This window comes from Neolamprologus multifasciatus, chromosome 11, assembly GCF_963576455.1.
Source record: "Neolamprologus multifasciatus chromosome 11, fNeoMul1.2, whole genome shotgun sequence".
Lineage (NCBI taxonomy): Eukaryota > Metazoa > Chordata > Actinopteri > Cichliformes > Cichlidae > Neolamprologus > Neolamprologus multifasciatus.
The window spans coordinates 24344441-24365591 of record NC_140449.1 but is presented as its reverse complement, the minus strand read 5'-3'; the positions used below and the strand labels follow the sequence as shown (position 1 = coordinate 24365591).

At 40.4% G+C, this 21151-nt stretch overlaps 1 protein-coding gene across 1 annotated transcript in view; it reads right to left on the bottom strand.

Annotated features, from left to right (window-relative positions):
- Positions 1-272: 272 nt before the first annotated feature.
- Positions 273-21151, bottom strand: part of tmem145 (transmembrane protein 145) — a 39957-nt gene continuing 19078 nt past the window's right edge. The window contains exons 5-15 of the mRNA XM_085176568.1: positions 20642-20744; positions 13055-13139; positions 12429-12500; positions 9623-9691; positions 8925-9005; positions 8522-8600; positions 7039-7132; positions 3951-4123; positions 3122-3242; positions 2591-2779; positions 273-697 (exon numbers count right to left, since the gene is read on the bottom strand). Of these exons, the coding sequence (XP_085032694.1) occupies positions 458-697; positions 2591-2779; positions 3122-3242; positions 3951-4123; positions 7039-7132; positions 8522-8600; positions 8925-9005; positions 9623-9691; positions 12429-12500; positions 13055-13139; positions 20642-20744 (1306 nt within the window). The 3' untranslated portion in view covers positions 273-457. The remainder of the gene's footprint in view (positions 698-2590; positions 2780-3121; positions 3243-3950; positions 4124-7038; positions 7133-8521; positions 8601-8924; positions 9006-9622; positions 9692-12428; positions 12501-13054; positions 13140-20641; positions 20745-21151) is intronic.

The window sequence follows — 21151 nt, the reverse complement described above, 5'->3', positions numbered from 1 at the left end:
ATGAATTTTTGAATGAAAACTATTTCAAGAATTTTGTTCATTTCCGCTTTGTGCACAGCTATCATTTTTTGCTCTGGCTACATCCACTTTGTCATCTTTCTCCCTGTGTGCCTTTTACTGGTCAACATCAAATATTTATTGCTTCTTTATTCTTTAACAAGCTCTGCACTTGTGCCTCAGCCATTTCCCCTCACTCCTCCATTCTGATCATTTCCATTCAAAGGTGAAAAGCGACCGTTTAGGGATTCACTTTTCTGATGATCTCTTCTTCGTCCTTCCAAACATTTTCATTTCTTTTTTTTCGGCTGACCTTTTCTGTCATAAGTGTAATACTTTGAATTCCACTATATTTCTTAAGTTATTGTCACTATTTCTATTTTTATTGTCATTCTGTCCTTGCTTTCATGCTCCCCCCGCCCTACTGACCAACTTCCTCTGTCCTGCCTTTCTCTCCATCTCATGCCTTTGTTCCAAATCCTGCTCCTCCTCCACTCTGCATGGTGAAATACTCTGTAAAGGATGGAAGCCGGGGTGGGAGTGGGGGTGATCGTGTGGCCGGGCGCGGGGGTATTGGAGGCGGAGGTGAGGGCAATATCGACGTTAAGTCAGCAGCAGTGGTGACGATCTTCTGTTCGCTATTTCTCTGCACATCTGGCCCTTTACGGGCCACTGTCTCCTCCACCGTCTTTACCGGTTCCTGGAAAAAAGAAGAAGAGAGTTTCACATTTGTCATGGTCTGATCCTCTACATAGGCTGTCTTGGCCATAAATTAGGACTTTGCAGACACCAATCAGTAAACCAACTATGGCAGCAAATGCCCAAGATACTTTGAGGGAAATTAAACACATACAGGTTTACCTGACTGGAACAGTGGCCTTTAATGACTACTAATAACAGGATGATAACACCAGAAGACACATAAATAGTGCACTGAGGGTCTTTAGTCTGACCTAGTATTTCTCCTTGAAGAGAAAGAACACCCGTGGAAAACAAAAAGGTATAAAATGTGTTTTGGAAAGAGTGTGTAACACCTTGTACTCTCTGAATGTCTACCAGGTCTCTAGGCCTCTGATGGAAGTGTAATTGTTCACAGTAACTACAGCTATTGGGCTCTGGCTCACAGGCCAGTGCAGCCCACGGTGATGAATACCCCAGATCTACCCAACCATCTTCCTGCTTAGTGGGCCTGACAGGTGCCTGAGGGGGCAGAATACCTCCTCAGTTACTCCAGAAAGCATGAATCCTAATAGAGGTGTCTGTAGTACACAGGTATGGAGATAAAACTGGAAAGCACAGGAGAATTAGTGGTCCAGTGGATGAAATGCAAGTGGGACCACACTCAAAATGTGTCTTGACTACAATGCCAGATTATCTAGTTGGTTTAGATGGCTGGTGCTGAAGGAAAGAAAAGGCTACATGCTCTAATTGAAGCTGAAACTTTCAGATACCATCCATCACAAGAAACCAGTGAAGGGCTTGAGAAGAGTCGCTTACAACAGCCTGAGTGACACGGCATCCATCAAATATCAACCAAAGACTGGAAACTTGGCTGGTTTCCACTAACAAATCAGGCTTGCCAGAGAAATCCAAGGTGTGGATATACCAACCTGGAGTTTGTTCATGGCACTCATCTATCAGGTCTCAACTTTCACAGTCAAAGGCTTCAAGAGGAGGAATTATTCTAAGAAAATTGCTACTCAACTTGAAACCTGCACACCACAACCTCGTAGGGGCAGAAAAACAAGCTTCCTATCAGCAACTTAAATGAAGACTGATGATAATCCATACATCCATGCAGCTGAGAACCTGGACAATATAGGAGCAAGCAGCAGAATGCTTTTAATCCAGGACCTCTTCAATGTTCAACCACACACATTTAAATTGTTCTGTGGGAAAGGCAAAGATACAAACCAACAGCGAGGGACCACTACTGCCACAGCCACAGACAAATCCTTAAGGCTGTCACAGATATTATCAATACTCAGGTTCAAGAAATGCTGAAAACACCATCAGTACTTACAGTGGCTGTTCAGTTGCCCCCTAAGGTAGCAGAAGTTAAAGTGGCTCAGGAGAGGACTGCAGTTTGTAGACATGTTGCACCACCTAAATGTCAGGGGCTTGATGTTTTTTTTTTTTTTAAATGCATCTGACTAAAAAATACTTCTGGTCAAATCTGGTCAAAGTTCCTATTTAATTATTATTTCACTGTGCTAAAGTGTTTTAATATCAGTCTGTGTTCACTGTCACTCGCCTGTCACATTTAGGAAACTATGAAAGTTTCTGGGAAGAAATAATCCCTGTGAACATTTTCCCTTAGTTATTTTATTATTAAGCTAATGGAAATTTTTTAGGGCGAGGCAATGAGGTAATTTCACTTTTCACAGAAATGTGCACATTTGAAAAGGATTACGAAACAACTGATCCAGTTATATTCTATATAGTATGTAAGTACATGTGCAGTAACTCTGATAAAAGCACCTTGTTTTCTGGGTCTTCAATTTCCAAAAATTAAAAAGTATTATATCTAATTTCAGTCCAGAATATCAATTATAAATTCAAATATACATAAACACTTGCAGTTTACACTTACTGATTGGATGGAGAAAAGTTCGGTGAAGTTGGGTTGCGAGTCTCCCAGGAAGGAGCTATTTCCATAGGCATGATGAGGAAAACTCTCCGCCCCCTCACCGCCTTTCGGACTGGACAGCAGAATCCCGATTTGGGATGTCCGTACATGATATGGGAAGTTCTTATTGGCAGCTGAAGGCCGTGTGATAACCTAAAAGGCGAACAGATTAGAAAATGACACAGATGTGCATATAAAATAAACATGCACACACATATATACACAGTTTAAAATCAGGGTATATAGCAGCTTTCACGCATCCAGATCCAAGTGAGAAGAGGAATGTAGTGAGCAGGCATGCGAATGGAAATTTGCCTGAGCTGGGCTCATTAATAAATAATAACGTGTCGAAGGTGAGAAAAAGGAAGATAATGATGTGTGTAAAAGACAACCAGCATGAGGAAGTTAAGTAAGAAATAATTTATGACTGACAACGGAAAAAGTGACTTAAATAATATGAACTTGTCTGCATGTGAGTGTGCGATCGATACGAACAAGAAAGACGATGTGAGCGTAGAGATGGATCCCGAGCTGAATGCCGTTGACGATCTTCTCCCGAGCCCAACGAGGAATCCCAAAGTTGGCAATCAGAGCCATAACAGGGACAGCAAAAAACCTGAGGAAGAAAAGTGAACACATTAGACATAAAGACCCCCAAAAAACTACAAGAATGTGGTCTGATGGTGGGAGAGAAAAAAAATGCAATGAGAGCAGAAGATTTAAAGCATATAGAGAGATAAAGATGGAAAGAGCAGAGATGTGGATAATGAGGCGGGAGATTGTGGTTGCAATGAGGGAGAAATACATAGATAATATTAGTCTTTGTAATCTACTCTTCATTTCAAGCCTCTGCTGTTATATTTAAGTGGGTGACGGCGAGAGATACTAAGCAGTGTAATTTCAAGATTTTTTTTTTCTCAGGATTGTGTAGAAGTATGTAGCTGATCCAGTACAAAGCACTGAATATCTGGCACACATATAAAGAAGCATAAATTATTTTAATAGAAGATATCTCACCAACTCAGAAAAACACACAGTATTGTCTAGCAATCATGCAGTCAGAAACAATGATACACTGCAACCATGTGAGGTAAAAGTGTTTGGCCGCACACTACTGCAGAGAAGATGTGTAAACACCTTTTTATTCCCAGATAGCTCAAACATGAACTTTCTCATGCACTTTTTCTTCCCACAGAACAGCATAAATTATTCAAATCGAGAGTCCTCAAGCAGAGAAATGTGTATTTTTTTTTTATACTTGTGCAATCAAAACCCCAGTACCATCTCTGGTGCTATTAAGCGCAGAGAGCAGTGCAGGTCTCACCATAGTGTGTATGTGGTGAAGAAAGGGACGTAGAAGGGCTGCTTCTCGGGGTAGTGTTTCAGGGAGACCAGCACGGCGTAGCAAAACCACACATACGCAACCAGCTGCAGGCCCATGAGTCCGTATCCTGCAGGGCTGTCGTAGGCGTACAGCACTTCACCTGGGTCAAAGAACTGGCAGGAGGAAATGATAATGGCAAAATTACCACACACACATTAAAACAAGTACAAAATATTTTACACAAAAGGAGGGAAGAAGCTTTATACTGAAGCTGGTGCTTTAATTACTAAGATGGATAGCTCATGGTTCAGTAGATCCACTGTGATGACCGAGGCAAAGCTCTGCTTGTAGCATTCAGTGTGAGTCTTTGACACCGATACTTTACAACTAGGTCACTGGTATTTGTGTGCACGGCTTTGTATGTGTGTATTTGGGGCATGTGCTTGAATCTGCTGATACTAGATTGCATTTCACAGTCCAGTGACAGGATAGCATGGGCCATCCAGGGTTACTCATATTGCATAATGCATAGATCTGAGTAGTTAGTGTGGACCTGCTTGAAACCTCCCCAGCACACCAGAAAGTCACATTCTGTATTGCAAATATCTAAAAGGGTACACAATATTTGTATAAATTTAAGAATGAGAAAAGAAGATGCAAAGATTTAGATTTTAACCTGCAGGGACACGTGTGGTTGTGCTGTGCATGAATTTTGTGAACAGGTTTTCCACAACAGCTTGAAGTTGTCTGTCTATGATTTAAGGGTGAAAAGGAAATTCAGGCAGAACTTAACTGTGACAAAATCCCACTTTTATGGCCACGACTTCGCTCTTAAAGCACAAATAAAACTTTGAAGTACAAACACTTTTGATACTTCCTCCTGAATCGCCAGTAGGAATGATTAGAAATAATTCAACATTGTTTTCACTCATTCAGACACCTGGAAAGAGTCACACTAAATGCTTTCACACATTCAGATATGGTAACAGACAGCTATAACACTTAGAACACAGCCCTGCTTTGATTTCAGAGGGCCTGGCAGATTCCTGACTGCAACCCAAGAAACAGTGTACAAGTTTTCCTTTCAGTTCCAATTGTAACCTAGTTAAGCTTATTTTTAGCAGGAGCTCCCTGGAGTTTTGAGCTCTTTAATAGCAGCGACCATATAAGAGGGCAGGCACCAGAGAAATTATACTGCTTCAGATCCACATATTGTATTGTGAGAGTTATCAGTGAGCTTCCACTACACTGTGCCAAATGTATCATCACCGTGCTGTGCTCAAACACTGTAATCCACCGTCCCTGCATTTACCATGTTTACATGTCACGTTGCTGCAGGCTTTACAGTATGCAGAGATGTATGCAACGAGTCTGTTATAAATTCATAAGCTCATCGAAGCTGGAACCTAGAGAGGCATAAGAATTAATGAGTGGAGGCTGACTACAAAGTCTGACGTCCCTGTCAAGGAAAACTTTAAAGGTTCTTGATCTGAGCTTGAGTGCATTATATGCACTGGCATAAGGAACCATAAATGTTGTGGTTGCACTTGGGAACTGTCTGGTTGTTTCTGTCAAGATAGAAAATTTGTAACTCATCAATGAATTTCAGCATTTTGTTTTTACAATCAACTTGATGCATTTTCATAATTAGTAATGTATCAATGTAATGAATAACTTGACAGGAAAAGCCATTACGGCCCACGCTGATCTATGGGCCCAACTCTTCTATGAATATTTATGAGATTATTAAAAAAGCCAAAGACAGCAATAACACAAGTGCAGATGCTGTATCGAGTTTAGGTGTGTCAGAAATCTTGTACCCAATCATCCCGGATGTAATTCAGACGCTGTTTTCATGTCACACCTGAAGGGCAAAGTGATCGGAATGTTTTCGTATTTGAACTGAAAGCTTTGATCGCCACTGTTCACAGGACTGGCACTAAAGGATATTTTCAGTCTTGATTATTCTTTCAGTTCCATTGAAGCAATCAATCTTGCTTTAATTAATTGATCCGTGCAAAAAAAAATCCAACTATTTCATTCTATCCACTGAAGACTTCAAAACCAAAGCATTATAAGAAGCATGAAATCCACACATTTGACAAGCTGAAACCTTGAAATGCTTGGCATTAATTGGCATAATTATTAATTCATTTTGACTCTGGAGCTATAGTTGAATTAGCAAATTAATCAATATTCAATTAATTTAGAACAATTTTCTACCCATCCATACATTTTCCTTCAACTTTCTCCAATTCGGGGTCTCCCGGGGCCTGAAGTCTATCCCAGATGTCAGAGTGAGAGGCAAGGTACAGCCTCAACAGGTGCCCAGTCTATCACAGGGCCTGACCACAATTTTGATAATTAATATTTATCTATCCAGTCACCACATAGTAAACAGACCGTGCAAAAAAATGAATATAGGATCCCCACCTATATAACAAATAGTGACCGAACAGGCTCAGGCTTAAGTAAATAACATCAACAATATTCTCACACGTAGCCTTCAATTATGTATTTGTACAGCAATCTTTTGAAAACTAAAAATGAATCACACATGTTTATGGTCATACTGTATCAGCATCATTAACAATTAAGATTATTTTTTTCATTACTGAGCATTTTACAGCTTCACAGGGGTGAAGATGTGCTAATGTTTAGCAGGATTAAGATTTTGCTTACTATCTTAGTTAAATGTCCCAGTCTGCTCAAACTAATTGGCGATAAAAACAAAAACACAGCTGATGCTCCAGTACAGTTTCACAGGCATTTTGTTACCAAAGAATTATTGGACAAATTAAAACAATAAGAACTTCAGAGTTATGCCAGTCGACTGCATGGCGTCCAAATTTTGCCAACAATCCACACTATAGCTGCCAAGCTACTTTCCTGCACACCTACTCACATTATCACAAGCCTGTCAATCTTACATAGTGGAAAAAGTCAGCATGATTATTTCTGGGCACAGTAAATGGCTCTAAAGATATGATGCTATACTGCTGACTAGAAATATATGTATAGATAAAATCGATATTAAAAATAAACTTCCAGTCCCTTCCAGCAGTGTTGGTGATTGTGTAAACAGTACCTCCGCCTCATAGATGAAGAGGATGACGTAGGTGATTGTGTAAACCGTCATGTAGATGCTCAGTTTCACAGATCCACTGTGACTGATCCTCGCCCTGTGATATGCAAGGATAAACCACAGGGTCAGAGGTTACACACAAGTTGGAGGAAGATAAGAAGAAAATACAATGACACACTTTAAGAGACACAAAGGAAAGCTAAGATACAAAACACACACACGCACACAGAAACACAAAATCCTGCATTTGCTTCTTTACACTCAAGCAGACAGCTTAATCAAAAAGCAGCTATTCACAACTACACAGCAAAAAGATATGTGAGCATTAAACTCTCTGCTATTTATATATTTAAAACAGCTGCGGGCTTATGGATGGAGCAAAAACAGAAATTAATGCTTCTCTATTTGTAGCTGTCAACAAATAAGCATTTCAGCGTTAAGCCTTCATCAGCATTTCAAAGATCTTTTTGCACAGCTAATTCATCATTACGCTCAACCAAAAAAGAAAAGAAAAAAGAAATCAAAGTTGTTTAGTAGTTATCTGCAAATTGTCAACTAGTTAAACGCTGCAGATAAATAGCTCTGCTTCATGCTTAGCCGTGAAGCAGTTCGGTTTATTCACTGGGGTTTTAAGAGAGTTTAATACGTCTAGAAATCTTCTGAACCCAGAGGAGGATCTAATCCTAGAGTCAAAAAAGCCAGCTTAAAAATCTTGCAAGCTAAGTTTTTGCTGTGAGTTCTGTATGAAAAAAAGAGATTTAATTTGTGCCAAGCCAAAGCAAAACTAATCTTCAAACTTTGACACATGTTTAGATGATGACTTGCCAGAAAAATAAAATCAAGATTCTGAAAAATACCTTATAAACAGAGGTGATCGTATAGCTGCATGACTTTTTCTTCACACATGAAGCTAACTCAGAAACTGATGTCAAGTAAAAACTGGCATGTTTCTCACGTTTGATAACTGGAGTTTGAATCCAGCATTCGAAAACAGGCAAGACCAATGACAGTTGGATGAGCAGGGCATTTGTCCAGGCATGTGGAAGATGGATAAATGCTGACATTCCAGTGAAGAAAAGCACTCTTGAATAATCCATTGTGCTGTCTAACTGCCTGTCCCAAGCAAATGTCTGCTAACTCTTGCCAGAAACCAGTGAGCAAACAAAAAACCTGTCAGCCGGCTCTGCGAGCCAAAGGTAATGCTTCAGCATCAGAAAGTTCGCACCATAACATCATTTATCCATGACATCCCTTCACACACATCAGGCGCTCGCCCACATTATTAGACGGAGCATCCTAACTGACTTTTTGACTCCTGTCACCCGGCATCGTCAAGTCATCATGGTGACGGTAAGTGCTGACAGTGAGTGACATTCTCAACATAAAAATACCCACAAAATGTGACAGGCTTGTATAAACAGACACACACGCGCACAACACTGCAGTGTAGTGAGATAATACATGTACACACAGACAAAGCGCCCACCTGGTGACAGTGAAACCTTTGCCCAACAATATGAGCATCAGAAGGAACACCAAGAAACTGACGGAGAACAGTAATTTCCCTGGAGATGGTCACAGAGGTGGAGGGAGAGACAGAAAATGAGAGAGAGGAGACAGAAGGGGTAATTAGGTTGTGGTTTCCGAATCTGAGATATCAGAGGGGAACGATAAAATCAGGTCACCGCACACATTTTTGCTCGCGCACACAGTCACGAACAATCACACCCGATCCAGCCTGTGCACGCTGAACCACCTATTACATTTCTTCAGCTGCACACGCACCCATCAGCATCCTATCATTCATTCTGCTCAGGCAGTGAGCGATTTTCCAGTGCAGAGTTAGTGTCAGTCATTGAGTCAGTGATCGATGCAGGAGAGGAACTCACCAAGTATTTTGAGGCTGCCATTGCCAACTCCTTCTCTAGCATACAGGCCCCAGTAGACACAATGGAACAGCAGGCTGAGCACTGCCAAGTGGAAAGGATGCAGGGGGGAGAGAAATTTAAAACAAAACAAAAAAAAAAACCCACCAGAAGGAAGAAAAGAGGGAAAAGAGATGGGTGAGCAGGCGTTACAGAAGAGGAGAAAAGGCATTAAGAGGAAGAGATGTGGGAGTTAAGAAAATACACAGAACAAAGGTGACAGGCAGATGATAATGAGGGAGGAGAGAAGGGAAGCAAGACAGAAAAGAAGAAGGAATTTATAAAAGGAGCAAAATCCTTGAGAGAAGTGGGAGGAGAGGGTGAAAGCGAATTCAGGGGTGGCACGAGAATCGAGAAGGGATTTAGACAGAGGACATGCAGGCAAGAAAGAAGAAAGTGAGATAAGGGGGTGAAGAAAGAGAAGAGGACAGGATGAGGAGAGCGGGGAGGGGGTTCATCAGTAACAGCATGCTCCACTAAACACTGTAACACAGGGCGACTGTTTGCAGTAGGTCCTATTCAGAGGCTAATAAGTGCGATAATATCTGCGCTCTTGAAGTGGGGATTAAGGTGTGAGATGCTGCAACCGTGCAAGAGGCTCAGTCATCTCGAGTGTGTGTGTTCTGTCAGTGTGCGTGTCTGTTCAGGACAGAAGCTCTCACCTTCCACACCTGCTGCCGTCATAAACATTTTGTAGGTTGTGTGAAGAAGCTGTCTTCCCTTCAGATTGTCTACAGGTAAAAAACAAATAAATAAATAAATAAAATAACAAGAGATAAAGGTGACAGAGGTGTGTGTGCTGGGGGAAAGATAAAAAGGATGAGGATACACTGACAGATGGCGAAGGAGAGCGGGAGAGGTACAGAGACTGGGAGGCAGAAGAAAAGAGCAAGAACAAGGGAACGGGCCAGATAAATGGGCGGGAGCGATCATTAGTATGCATCCATCTCACGATGCACATCTCCAGATGACGCCTTATACATCTTCTCTGTTCACGCCACATAATCCGAGAGGAAATATTCTTAATGTGTATTTAAGCAGCCTATTTTACTACCAAAACACTCCGGCAAACAGCAGTGGCCTGGGGGGAAAATTTATAGAGAGAAGTAGGGTCATAAACGATCACACTCTTTTAGCTCTCCTGTATTACAGCAGGCTTAGCCAGCCAAGTGTTGCTGAATCCTCCTGGGACTTTTGCAGGTGCTCTAATTATATCTTTTAAAGAGACAAAAACTTCCCAAAAACTTCATATTCATTTATAGCTCTTTGAAGCTTTTGCAAACACTGTTATTGGGCTCTTCCCCCCCCTGCGAGTGCATGTCTCTCGAGTTTTCTGTTCCTGTTTTTTAAAACAGAGACATGTTGCTGTAATATGTATAGAATGTGGTGATAATAAAGCAAGGCCTCCCCTAAAGAACAAAGCCTTAATCTCAATGACAGGACATGCTGCTCCAAAATCTCCATGTGCGGTTCAGTATTAATGCTGCATACAGATGTGCAAGTTACCCATCCCACGTTTCCTTTTTACCCTCATCGTCTTTTGAACTGTGTGCCGTTAACAAGTGCCCTCTCCTCTGTACCCTATCGGACAAAGCGTCCATGAATTCTAAAAAGATATTACATTTTTGACTATTCAGGCTTGAAAACAGTTTTTCGCTTCTCCTCAGTCAGCCTTTAATGAGCTGAGCCCAGAGAAGCTAAGGCATTTCTGGATCTTGTTTACAAGTGCTTTTTTTCTGCGTAGTAGTATTGCAACTTGCATTTTATGGATGCAGCAACAAACAGTGCTCAGAAGTGTTTCTGAGAGTATGCAGTGATTTCCACCAGAGACTCAAGTGGAGGAGGGGGATTAATCCAAAGAGAATTGAAACCGACAGTCAGAACCTCTAATCGACGTAATCTTGCCCACGTTGGTTATTTCTGAGTTTGTTTAGTTTTTCTTGTTGCTTTTTTCGAACTCTGTTAATACTCCAGCCGGTATTTACCATCCCCTTTAAAACAGTACTGAGAGCATCGTCATGTGAGCCCGCCCCGTCCAGCCTGCGCCATGGTAACATCATGGAGGAAAAACTCAAACACCGAGCCCACTGTGCAACTCGAGCAGCTTGTGCCAAATAAAAAATCTACATCTGTTGTTTGGACACATTTTTGGCTTTAGTAAAGGCAACATCAAAGAGGAAGAAAAAAACTGCAGGAAAAATAGTTTCAGCTACCAAAGGTAAAACAGCCAATCTGTTACAACAGTGTGTGTATGTGTGTAGATTCAACTAAGGGTTGTTTTTTTTTTAAACATTACTCAACTTTTCCATGTTTTCTTTTACCCTGTTTCAATTTTTTGAAGTTTATTTCTGTCAACAAATTTCAGATAGGAATACATACTTAAAAACACACATATTTACCCATTTCAGAATTTGAGATGTTTTCTTTTTATTGTTCTTTTTTGTTGTCATTTTTAGTCAAATAAAGGGTGAAATCCTTGCATTCTGTTTGGTAATTGAGTTATATGGCTTTTCTTCTATGTTCATAAGGACAATGACACAATTTTGTGTCTCTACACAATTGCTGCAATTGCTAAACAGTTAATGCATTACTTTTGTTAAAATCCTTGTATTAAAGCTAAAAGTCAATTCAGCCACATCTTGACCGTTTAATTTAAAATCCTCTGAAGATTTTCAGAAGGAAGTCAATCTCAAGACCCAGTGTAAGTAAGGACCCCAAGAAAGATGTCAGAAAAAGCATTCACATGGTAAAAAAACAAAACAAAACACATGCATCAGTTTGTTCACAGCTGGACAAAGAAGTGAGAGTTAACAGAGCTAACAGAAAACTCTCACCAGAACTTAATTTAGAAGGCAGACTTAAAAATATAAATCTGACTCTCAGTGCTGTGAAAGATTGTGCGATTCAACCTTCCATTCTTAATCTGAAGCGTGCCTCATTGGGTCCAAAGATCATTAAATGGATGCTTAATTGTAATCGTCTAGAGAAGCAAACTACAGATTAAGTGCAATACAAGTGATTCTGCCCCCTTGCCAGTTTATAAAAAGGAAGATATGCATATGATAGCACAGAAACGCCCAACAAGAAGAAAGCAGGGGATTTTGCCTGGAGCTGTTGTTCTCAGTTGCTTCAGGGTTATTTCAGCTTTGACCTTTACGTGACAAACTCGCTTCAGTAACCTTAAGGCTGCAGCTACCTTCTCCACTCAACCGTTCACCTTTACATGAAAACCAAGCCTCGCTATCACCGTCTCCTCTTTCCTGCTTCCCTGATGCTCGTGCTCAGTCCCTGCCTAAAATGAAAACGGCACATGCTCCACCTTTACTTATCTGAACAAACACGAGAACTGTACTCCATCCCATCAAGAAACCATGTAGATTTTATAATAGATCTGACACAAAAATTGCATTTCTGGGGGGCTTTGAATTCCTATTACATTAAAAGAGTGAAATAAAAGGCAGTACTTACAGGCAAAGTAGCAGGAGAGAAGGAACACCATGGAGAAGATGATCAGGAACGTAATGTCTGTTTCCAAGATGCCTGTGAAAGGAGGAAGAAATATTCAAGAAAACTTGTGATAAAAGGAGAACATTTGAGGAGAAAGAACGAAATAGAAATATGAAAGAGAAGAAGGCAAATGTACAAGATACAGAGTGGGTTTAGATGCAAAGGAAGAAGGAGTAAATAAGGTATACAGAGTGTTCAGATCAATAAAAGAAAGTAGAACGTATGAGGGAAAGACAGATAATTTACAAGGGACAATAAATCCAAAGAGCAGGGTGCTTGATATGGATATTGGATTAAATGAGAAAAAGTGAGAGGCAGTTACAATAGAGCAAGAGTGTGAGAGATCGGAGGAAACATTAGTGATGTAGGAATAATTAATTTAAATGCTACGTTGGCCCTCTTTTATTCTTTTCATCCCTTCCTCTCAGTTTATCTAGCATCATTAATTCATTCAGCCATCCCTTCATTATTGTCATTTGTGTAATTTGTTCAGTTGAGGGTGCTTTATTGGCCGTGCTAAGTGGTGTAGGCTTGTGCCATCAGCGATTCATTCCATAATTTCTCACTTTCAGTCTAATCACACTTACCAAACTCGTCAGCAGAGAAATGCTGCGTCCAGAAAGACTGGCCATTGGTCAGTTTCATCTCATACTCCAGCTGCAGGCCATCTCCCTGCAAGACATAAGAGAGCAGCAGAAGTGGACAGTGGATGGTTAGCGGATTTGTACAAAATAATAATGCACTATGTTTATTTATGATCTTCATAAAAATTAATTTGGGGGATATTTTGCTTTTACAAATGGTCACTCAAGGCTGGCTCAAAAAAGCAAATCCACTCCCACAGACCAAATTACTTTAGAGGGGAAGTAAACATGTTTACAGCTAGTTCCAAAAAATGATTTTGGTCTCTATAGCTATTTTTTACCCTGTATGCAACCATACAGGGTGGGTGAATTTTTCATAACTTACCCATTTAAAGTTATGCATTATTAGGGGCATGGGCATTTCGAGTGACATTAGCCGGCTGTTAGACATCCATTTGGCTAATTCAACTCCTTGGCTGTTTTTGTGTACTTGGGCCCTTGTGAAGCATTTTTAATGTGCTTATCTGACTAATTATTTAGCTTTCTTTGCAGCTAATTGTATCAAGAACTTGCCCAAGACGTTTAGGTGAGTGATATTGTGGCCTTTTATTTGTATGCATTGTTTGTTACTTAACAGCTTGTTTGTTGCATTGTTTGTTACTGAACCTAGCTAACCAACTTGCTAGCATTAGCTGGAAGCTTTCTTCTCCAAATATGCCTCCAAAGAATTACAATGTTAGACTAATGAGTGATATCATTATAACTATCAAATACAGTTCATGGTTGCATTGTTGTAAATTATAGATTAGGGGCCGCTCCCTTTCATGTATGCGCACCACATACACTGTCGCAGTCAAATATTTATCCACAAGCTCACGGGGTTAAGCAGGTGATCCATATGCTTCAAGGCTATTGCAGAGGCCTTAGTTCGGTTCCACCGTGTGCCATTTGCTATTTACTTTGCCCCGCTCTCCCACCTTTCCTGTTTACTCTCAAACGCCTGTCATAATTAAAGTCTTAGAAACCCGAAATATATATATTTAAATACATGCATATTTAGAGCCACATGCTGGTTTGCCATTACCATGGAGGCTTTTCACTGTGAAAATAAAAACAAAGTATGTTTATGGGGTAAATTATGGGGGACCACCACGAAAAGGTTCATGAACACAAACGTATTCCAGCACTTAAATCACTTCCGCCCAGCTGAACATTGGTTTTTTGAAAGAGGTTACAAAGGAAAACTGGACAAAGCCATCCAGAGCTCAGGAGCCAGCCACAAGCCTGCAGCCTCAGTATGAACAAAGAATCAAAGCAGATACTAGCAAAATTATAGAGACGAGTGAAAAAAGGGTCAACATCCTGGTGAAGTTACGCATATATTGAAAAGTGTTGTTAAGTACCTGACAGTTGTTTTGTTATATAAATATGTTGCACCTGCTTTTGTTTGGTAAGGTGAAAAATATGTCAGGTAAAGGTGGGTGTCCAGCAATTTGTTTTCAGTTAATTATCTGTGCCTCGTTCCAGGAGCAGAGCGATTTATTTTCAGTTGATTAAGTGACAGACGTTTCTGTAACCTTCTCCAGTTTGGGGCAAATTGTGAATTTTAATTATTTCTTTTATTATGGAAATTATATTTTGTATTTATTTATTTATTTATTTATTGGTTGCATATACTGCAAGTCATTGTTCCCAGAAAGAAAATCGGAGTTCTGCAAAAATCGACAGAGGAATTGGACTCGACTAAGAAAATGGCAATTGGTGCATATCTGGTAATTTACTATGAGGAGACAGGTATGGTATACCTGATTACAACTGAATGCAACTGTGTCATTTAGTCATTCTTCGAGCTGGCCTCGGCGCACCTCAGGATCCTCCAGGTGTACGGAAAAAGTTGATGGGGAAAGAAAAAGGAATCTGGGCTGTTTTGCTGACACTGTGCTGCAAATCCAGAGATGCTCAAATTAACAGGAAAGATGAAAAGATCATATCCATAGCAACAGCTTTCTCTTGCTTAAGTCTGAGTATTCTTGGTCTCAATTATTAATACTGTGATTTTAATTATTTGTTAGGCTCAATATCTTCAAATGTTGATCCGATATAACTGCCCGATAGTGCAGTGGTATGAAAGCTATTACAAAGAGAGAATATTGATTTTTATTTAAGTCAGGAGAAACACTACAAAGAAAACTAGCATGCCCCTGTGGCAAGCCAATATTGGGTTAATGTGAATGTTTATTTGTCAGTTCTCAACACAAAAAGCATCAAATTGAAATGAATTTGGGAGGTGAGAAAAAAGACGTATGGGGAGCAAGAACAAGAGAAAGCGCACAAAGATGGGTTGACAATCAGAGCACAGAGAGCTCATTTCACAGACGTAAGTTCAAAGCCGATGGAGTTCGCGCTTGTTGCTTGAGCGAGGGACCAGAGAGGGAGGGGGAGAGAAAAGACTTTGATTTCATTTGGCAGCCTGAGACTCCATCTCACTCCCTCTATCAAAAAAAGGGCGAGAAGCGTGGAGCGTGCACTGCCACAAAATCAATACAGACACAAAGAGCAAGGAGACAGAGATAAGGAGAGTGATAGATGTGGAGAGAGAAAGTTTAAAATACAGGTAGAGAGAAAGAGAAGCTGAGGAAACAAGAAAATGCAAAAAGGGAGAGAGAGGAATGGATGCACGGGAAAGAGGGGAGATGAGGGAAGAAGTGGCACTTCACTGCAGGAATTCTCTCCACAGGGTTCACAGATGAGTTTAGGGTTGCTGGGTGGTTTCTGGTGTAAAAGGCACCCACTTTCGACGTACCGCACTGATGTATCGCACACTGAAGGTGTTCTCACCCAACATCAAAACAGTCTGATACAACTTGTGATCCCTTAAGCTGCAGATAACAATATTTTCAGAGGATGTCTGAGTCTTTTGAGAGAGTGTGCCTCTGGAACGTAAATGTTCGGGTAGCGTTTGAGTGCAACAAACCCTTTTTTCTCCAAAAAGTGTGTTTGCACAGTCAGTTTTATGTGTGAGTTTAAAGATGTATCCTTTTCAAAAATGTCTCCAAGGTTCTTCAAAGTAATACCGGAGGCCAAGGTAATGCCATTCAGAATGTGTTTCTAAGGTTTTTAAAAATACAGTAACTTCAGTTTAGTATGAATTTAGAATTAGAACATTTCAAGTCATCTAGGCTTTAATTTAATTGGGACTTGATAGTAGTTTACCTGCAATGCAAATTTAAATATTACTTGCAGAGCAGTGGAAATGTATGCAACATTTTCAATTAATGTTACTTGAGCAAGGCATGGATGATGTCATACTCACTGGCCCAAGAATGAAACCCTGTAAAAATCCAAGACTATCTTTTGTGTGTTATTTACATGAACAAAACAATTCATCATCAGATAATCATGACTCCAACCAGCACTGCTGTTTTTCTCTGGTGTAAAATGTTGGTAATGCTGGATGCTGCACTCAGACAAGCACAGACACAAGTTCATGGTCCAGATCATTAGTAACATTCACTAAACTCTTTTTGTGGTATGATGATCTCAATATCATGACTTATACTCTCAAAAAACCTCACTTTTCAAATGAGAGTTGACTTATTTCTTACAAGAAATAAAGGGAAGACCCCTTAGCCTGGTAATATTGAAGTTAATTAACAGAAAGACTTTTTTGAACATTTGTCCAAGTCCAACATACAACCAGTCAAGATCAGATGGTTTCTAAAGCTGCTTTATTTGATGATCGATCTGTGACATCTTTGGGGAGAAAATCCCGATTTGTAGTCCCCGTTTGCCTCCAATAAAACAAAACCACTGTAGCAATATTATAGCATCTACTTGGGTAATTCCCTGACTAAAGTAAGCTTAGCCCTGATGACTATGATTATTTAAGCATCATTTGCTTCTCTAAAGCTACAGAGGCCATTAAACATCTGCTTTCACAAGCTTGTAGCACTAAGCATGACAAGTAAATTCAAGTGGTTATTAAAATTTAGGTGAAATCTCCCATAATGCTGAAATAGCAGCCATTCTTCTAGGAAGGCCTGCCACAGGATTTTATAACCTGACCGCAGCAGGGGATTTTCTCACAGCCAGGTACTGAAGTATCAGTGAGGTCAGGCATGGATGTCGGGAGATAAGGCCTGACTCGCAGTTGGTGCTACAACTCATACTGAAATTGCCAGATGGTCAAAGAAATGCTTCAACAACAAACTCAGATTAACAGATTACGATTTCCTTTTATAGATCTAAGGAGCAGAGCCCAGACCATGATAAGCACCTTCAGGCCAAAAGTACACTCCTGTATCAGTGTGGGACAAAACACAGAAATATTCTGTATCATGGCTGCAAAATCTTTTACGCTTTTAAAATATAAAAACATGCAAACCCTTTAAAAAGTTCCCTGCCAGAGTCACTGCTCCATGACCCTTTGTGGTGGTGATTTGTCATATGAATGAAATTTTTAAATTGTAGTGAAGAAGGTGACAGATGGGTAAAATAGCAGACGACACAGCAAAGAAAATCATTTTTTCCCCATTTTTTTGTTAGGTTTTTTCACCGAGGGATCCTGTTCACATATTTTTTAATCTATACAATGTAAAATAACATAATGTAATTTATATTTAGGTGTTGGCATCACCTTACACTTTCAGGAATTGTGATGATCGTGAGCTGATAGTCGATGAAAAAAGTAATTAGCGCCTAATCGTTAAGGTAAACGTTAGTTGCAGCTCACACACAGATGGTGCATACACTGTGTACTGTAGGAACATGTTACTAGAATCACAGTTTTAACTGTTGCACTCTGTGTTCACACCAGAACTACTACCACAATCTACAAATCACAAAGTCTGATTTTTTTTATATGGGTAAATATATCTCCCAGAAGACTCATAACACTGTCAGATAATTCTGTTATTTTTTTGTTGTTGTTATTTATTACTCTGAACAAGCGCAATGTTTCATGTTCAAACTGGCTCCCCGTCTAGAACAGGAGCACCTGGACAAAATACAGTAGCTGTGATTTGTCGCTCGGCCAAGCTGACAGCTGCAAAATTCTGGCCGTTTCTTTAACCCCTGCCTCTTTACAGCCAGGCTAATTTCAGTTCTTTCTTGGTTCCCTGCTGAAGTAATTTTGCTTCATTAGCAGTAGTTCTGCTTGGAATAATAAAGAAAAAGTTGATTACAGCAATTCAAAGCCTCCTACATCTTCACTTGTGTTTGAAAGTACACAACGCTTAATGCTCCGACAACAGTTGCTTGTACAAATGCAAGTAATTATTTTGCATTTGTTCTGTTTTCTCTTCACTTTCTATTGATGGTACCCAATTAGTTCTACATCACAAGTTTTATTAATATACCAACTTTTCAAAACAGTCTAATGACAACAGTATAATAACAACGATTTTTTTGTAAAGCTTTGTAAAAGTTTTGATGTTATGAATCATGTGAAATTCTGGGATGACTTCAAGTTTATTTATGAATGTCTTTTTTTTTCCTCCCCTGATGAAATAATAATTATTTGCAGCCTTGAGGTTTCCTGCTATAATTAATCAAGTGAAATTGCTTGGAAATGTTAAATAAAGATCAGCCTCACATTTTACCAGTTTATGCTGGCGAGGGAATTGAGAACAGACGTCCTCTTGTTTTAAGGACTTAGGAGCTGATTTGGATTTAGACCCACTTCCACAGGTAAAGAGTGAGATGGAAAGTACACGAAGAGAGAAACAGGAACAAAGTGGGAAACAGGGAGTAGCAGATAAAAGTGAGGGTGCTGGGAAAAATGCATTAAATGAGCGACAGGCAAAAAAAGAAATGAGACCAGTGAGATTGCAAGATGGAGAGGAGAAACACAATTAGGCACAGGCTGACAGAGAGGAACAGGAGATGCAGGAGTAAATAGATATGAAATGGCGTGGAGTGCGTCACAGCTTGGTGACAGAGTTGAAAGAGAGACACAGCTAAAGATTGTGAGCGACAGAGGTAAGAAAGATGAAGAGGTGTGAAAGCAAAACGGAAGCGAGAACGCAAGCCGTGAGAGACGAGGGGTGGAAATTGGCTGCGGGACGTAGCATGCATATTTCCCCAGGAGTGGAGGCGAGCCTTTATTCTCAAGTCCAACAGCATTAGGCAGCGTGTCTTTCAGCGGATGCTGGCGTGACACTAAACCATACTCTCCAGGAAGCATCCATTCTAATCATATTCCTCTTCAGCTAGGGCTCTCAAGTGGCAGCACAAAAACAACCCTACGTACCCCTCCCCCAAAAAATACAAGGCCAGGAATGCTCACACACAATTACACACAGAATCGGAGCATGACATGCTCGCGTACAGGTGATTGTGTCATTGATAGGCAGGCATACTGGGGTACACATTCAGCAGATATTTAACACTTCCTCTTACCTGCATTCTAAAAAAATAAATAAATAAACAACAACAAAAAACACAGCTATCACTGGGATTTGTCCTTGACTGAAGGAGGATATATCATCACTGAGTTATCATCAGCCAGGCTCACAATGTTTGGACAGGGTGCCCCGGCCTAGATTCGTATCATCAAACAACACACCACAGCTAGCACTTTGGTCATTTTCTCCCAGCACATCATTACCACAACACCAATCCCATTATAAAGCAACACAATGCGTCAATGTCCCCAAAGTGAGCCAGTCAGCTACAGCGGAGGCCTCACAAGGCATGTTTAACTCAGTTGAAGCAGACGGCTGCATACTCAGAGTCTCTGTGCTTTGATGCAGAAAGTGTAGCAGTATGAAGGGAGAGATAAGACACTTCAGAGTGTCAGGCGGAAATCCAGAGACAGATACACAGATAAAGGATCGGTTGTAACATCTGAGGAGAGGAATTTAGGGGTGTCTGTGTGGCATTTTACACACAAATCTTTAACGTAACATGTGGCATAATCTTTATCTGAAGACCAGTTTCTAAATGTTTGTAAGAGTATCTGTCTAACTGGATTAGGAGCTTGAATAAGTACTCTAAATCACTGGATTATAATTCTTTTTTCCCCCATTTAGATATTTTTACTTCCACTATTTAAAGTCTAGCCTGGTGCAAAATGCCCAAATGGGTAAGCATACACTGGGACAGAAATTATGCTCATGTTGATTTAAAATTTATTGGGAAGCAGCACAAAAACAGTAGCCTTAAAATATCCAATATTTCACAGAGCCCTCCTCGGGGTGTGCTGGATATATTTTTGCCTGAGCTTTCCTATTTTAATATCTGATTCAGCTGTTTGCACCAGAAATGTATGAGCTTTCAAAAAAAGCATTTCAATCAATTTATTGGTATCTAAGACAAGAATATAACTCCCTGCTTCCTCAGTGTCAGGGGGCTAGAGTAGACGATGACGTGGAGGGTGATGGCAGTAATGACGTGCGTTTGTCTTAGAATACAAACAGAATCACACAGTGACCACAGGAGTGGGTTTGCTTGTGAGCTCTCTCTGCGTTTTTCCATTTAAAAAGGTGTTGCGTCATCACGGCATTGTCTGGTGGTGAACCTGCTCTTTCTAAAGAAAACCAAGGCAGCAGGGTCAGGGAAGGCTGTGGAGGGTCAGAGGTCAGTGCTTACCCCGCACTTGCTGAGAGCGATATACCACCATCGCTCCCTCACCGAGCGGAAGCTGCGGCCACCCACGCAGCTCAGGACCTCCTCGTTTCCATCCCCTTCCACCTGGGAGGGGAAAAAATGCACGTATTATTATCCAGAAATGCAGCACATTTTGCCTCACAGAGACACTGAGCTGTCATAGTAGAGCCTGAAATATCAAGATATAAACATATTTCACACCCCAGTGTAGCCTGAAATGTGGCAACAAGATCCAGTAACCGCAACAACAACAGAGTCATGCTGTTAGTCACACATTCTAAAGTAATACACCACTTTGTGTAGCTTGGTTAAAAAAAAGTGTGAAGAAAGATCTTTGGGAACCTTTCTGTTTGATTGAGATGCATCATTATCAGAGGAAAAATGTAAATAAGTAAAACGTTATGCAAACACATTACTCGCCTTTAGCTCTCACTCCCTCTCGGTTTACCGATTTGCTCTCTTACATTACAGAAGAGTATACAATAGGAACGA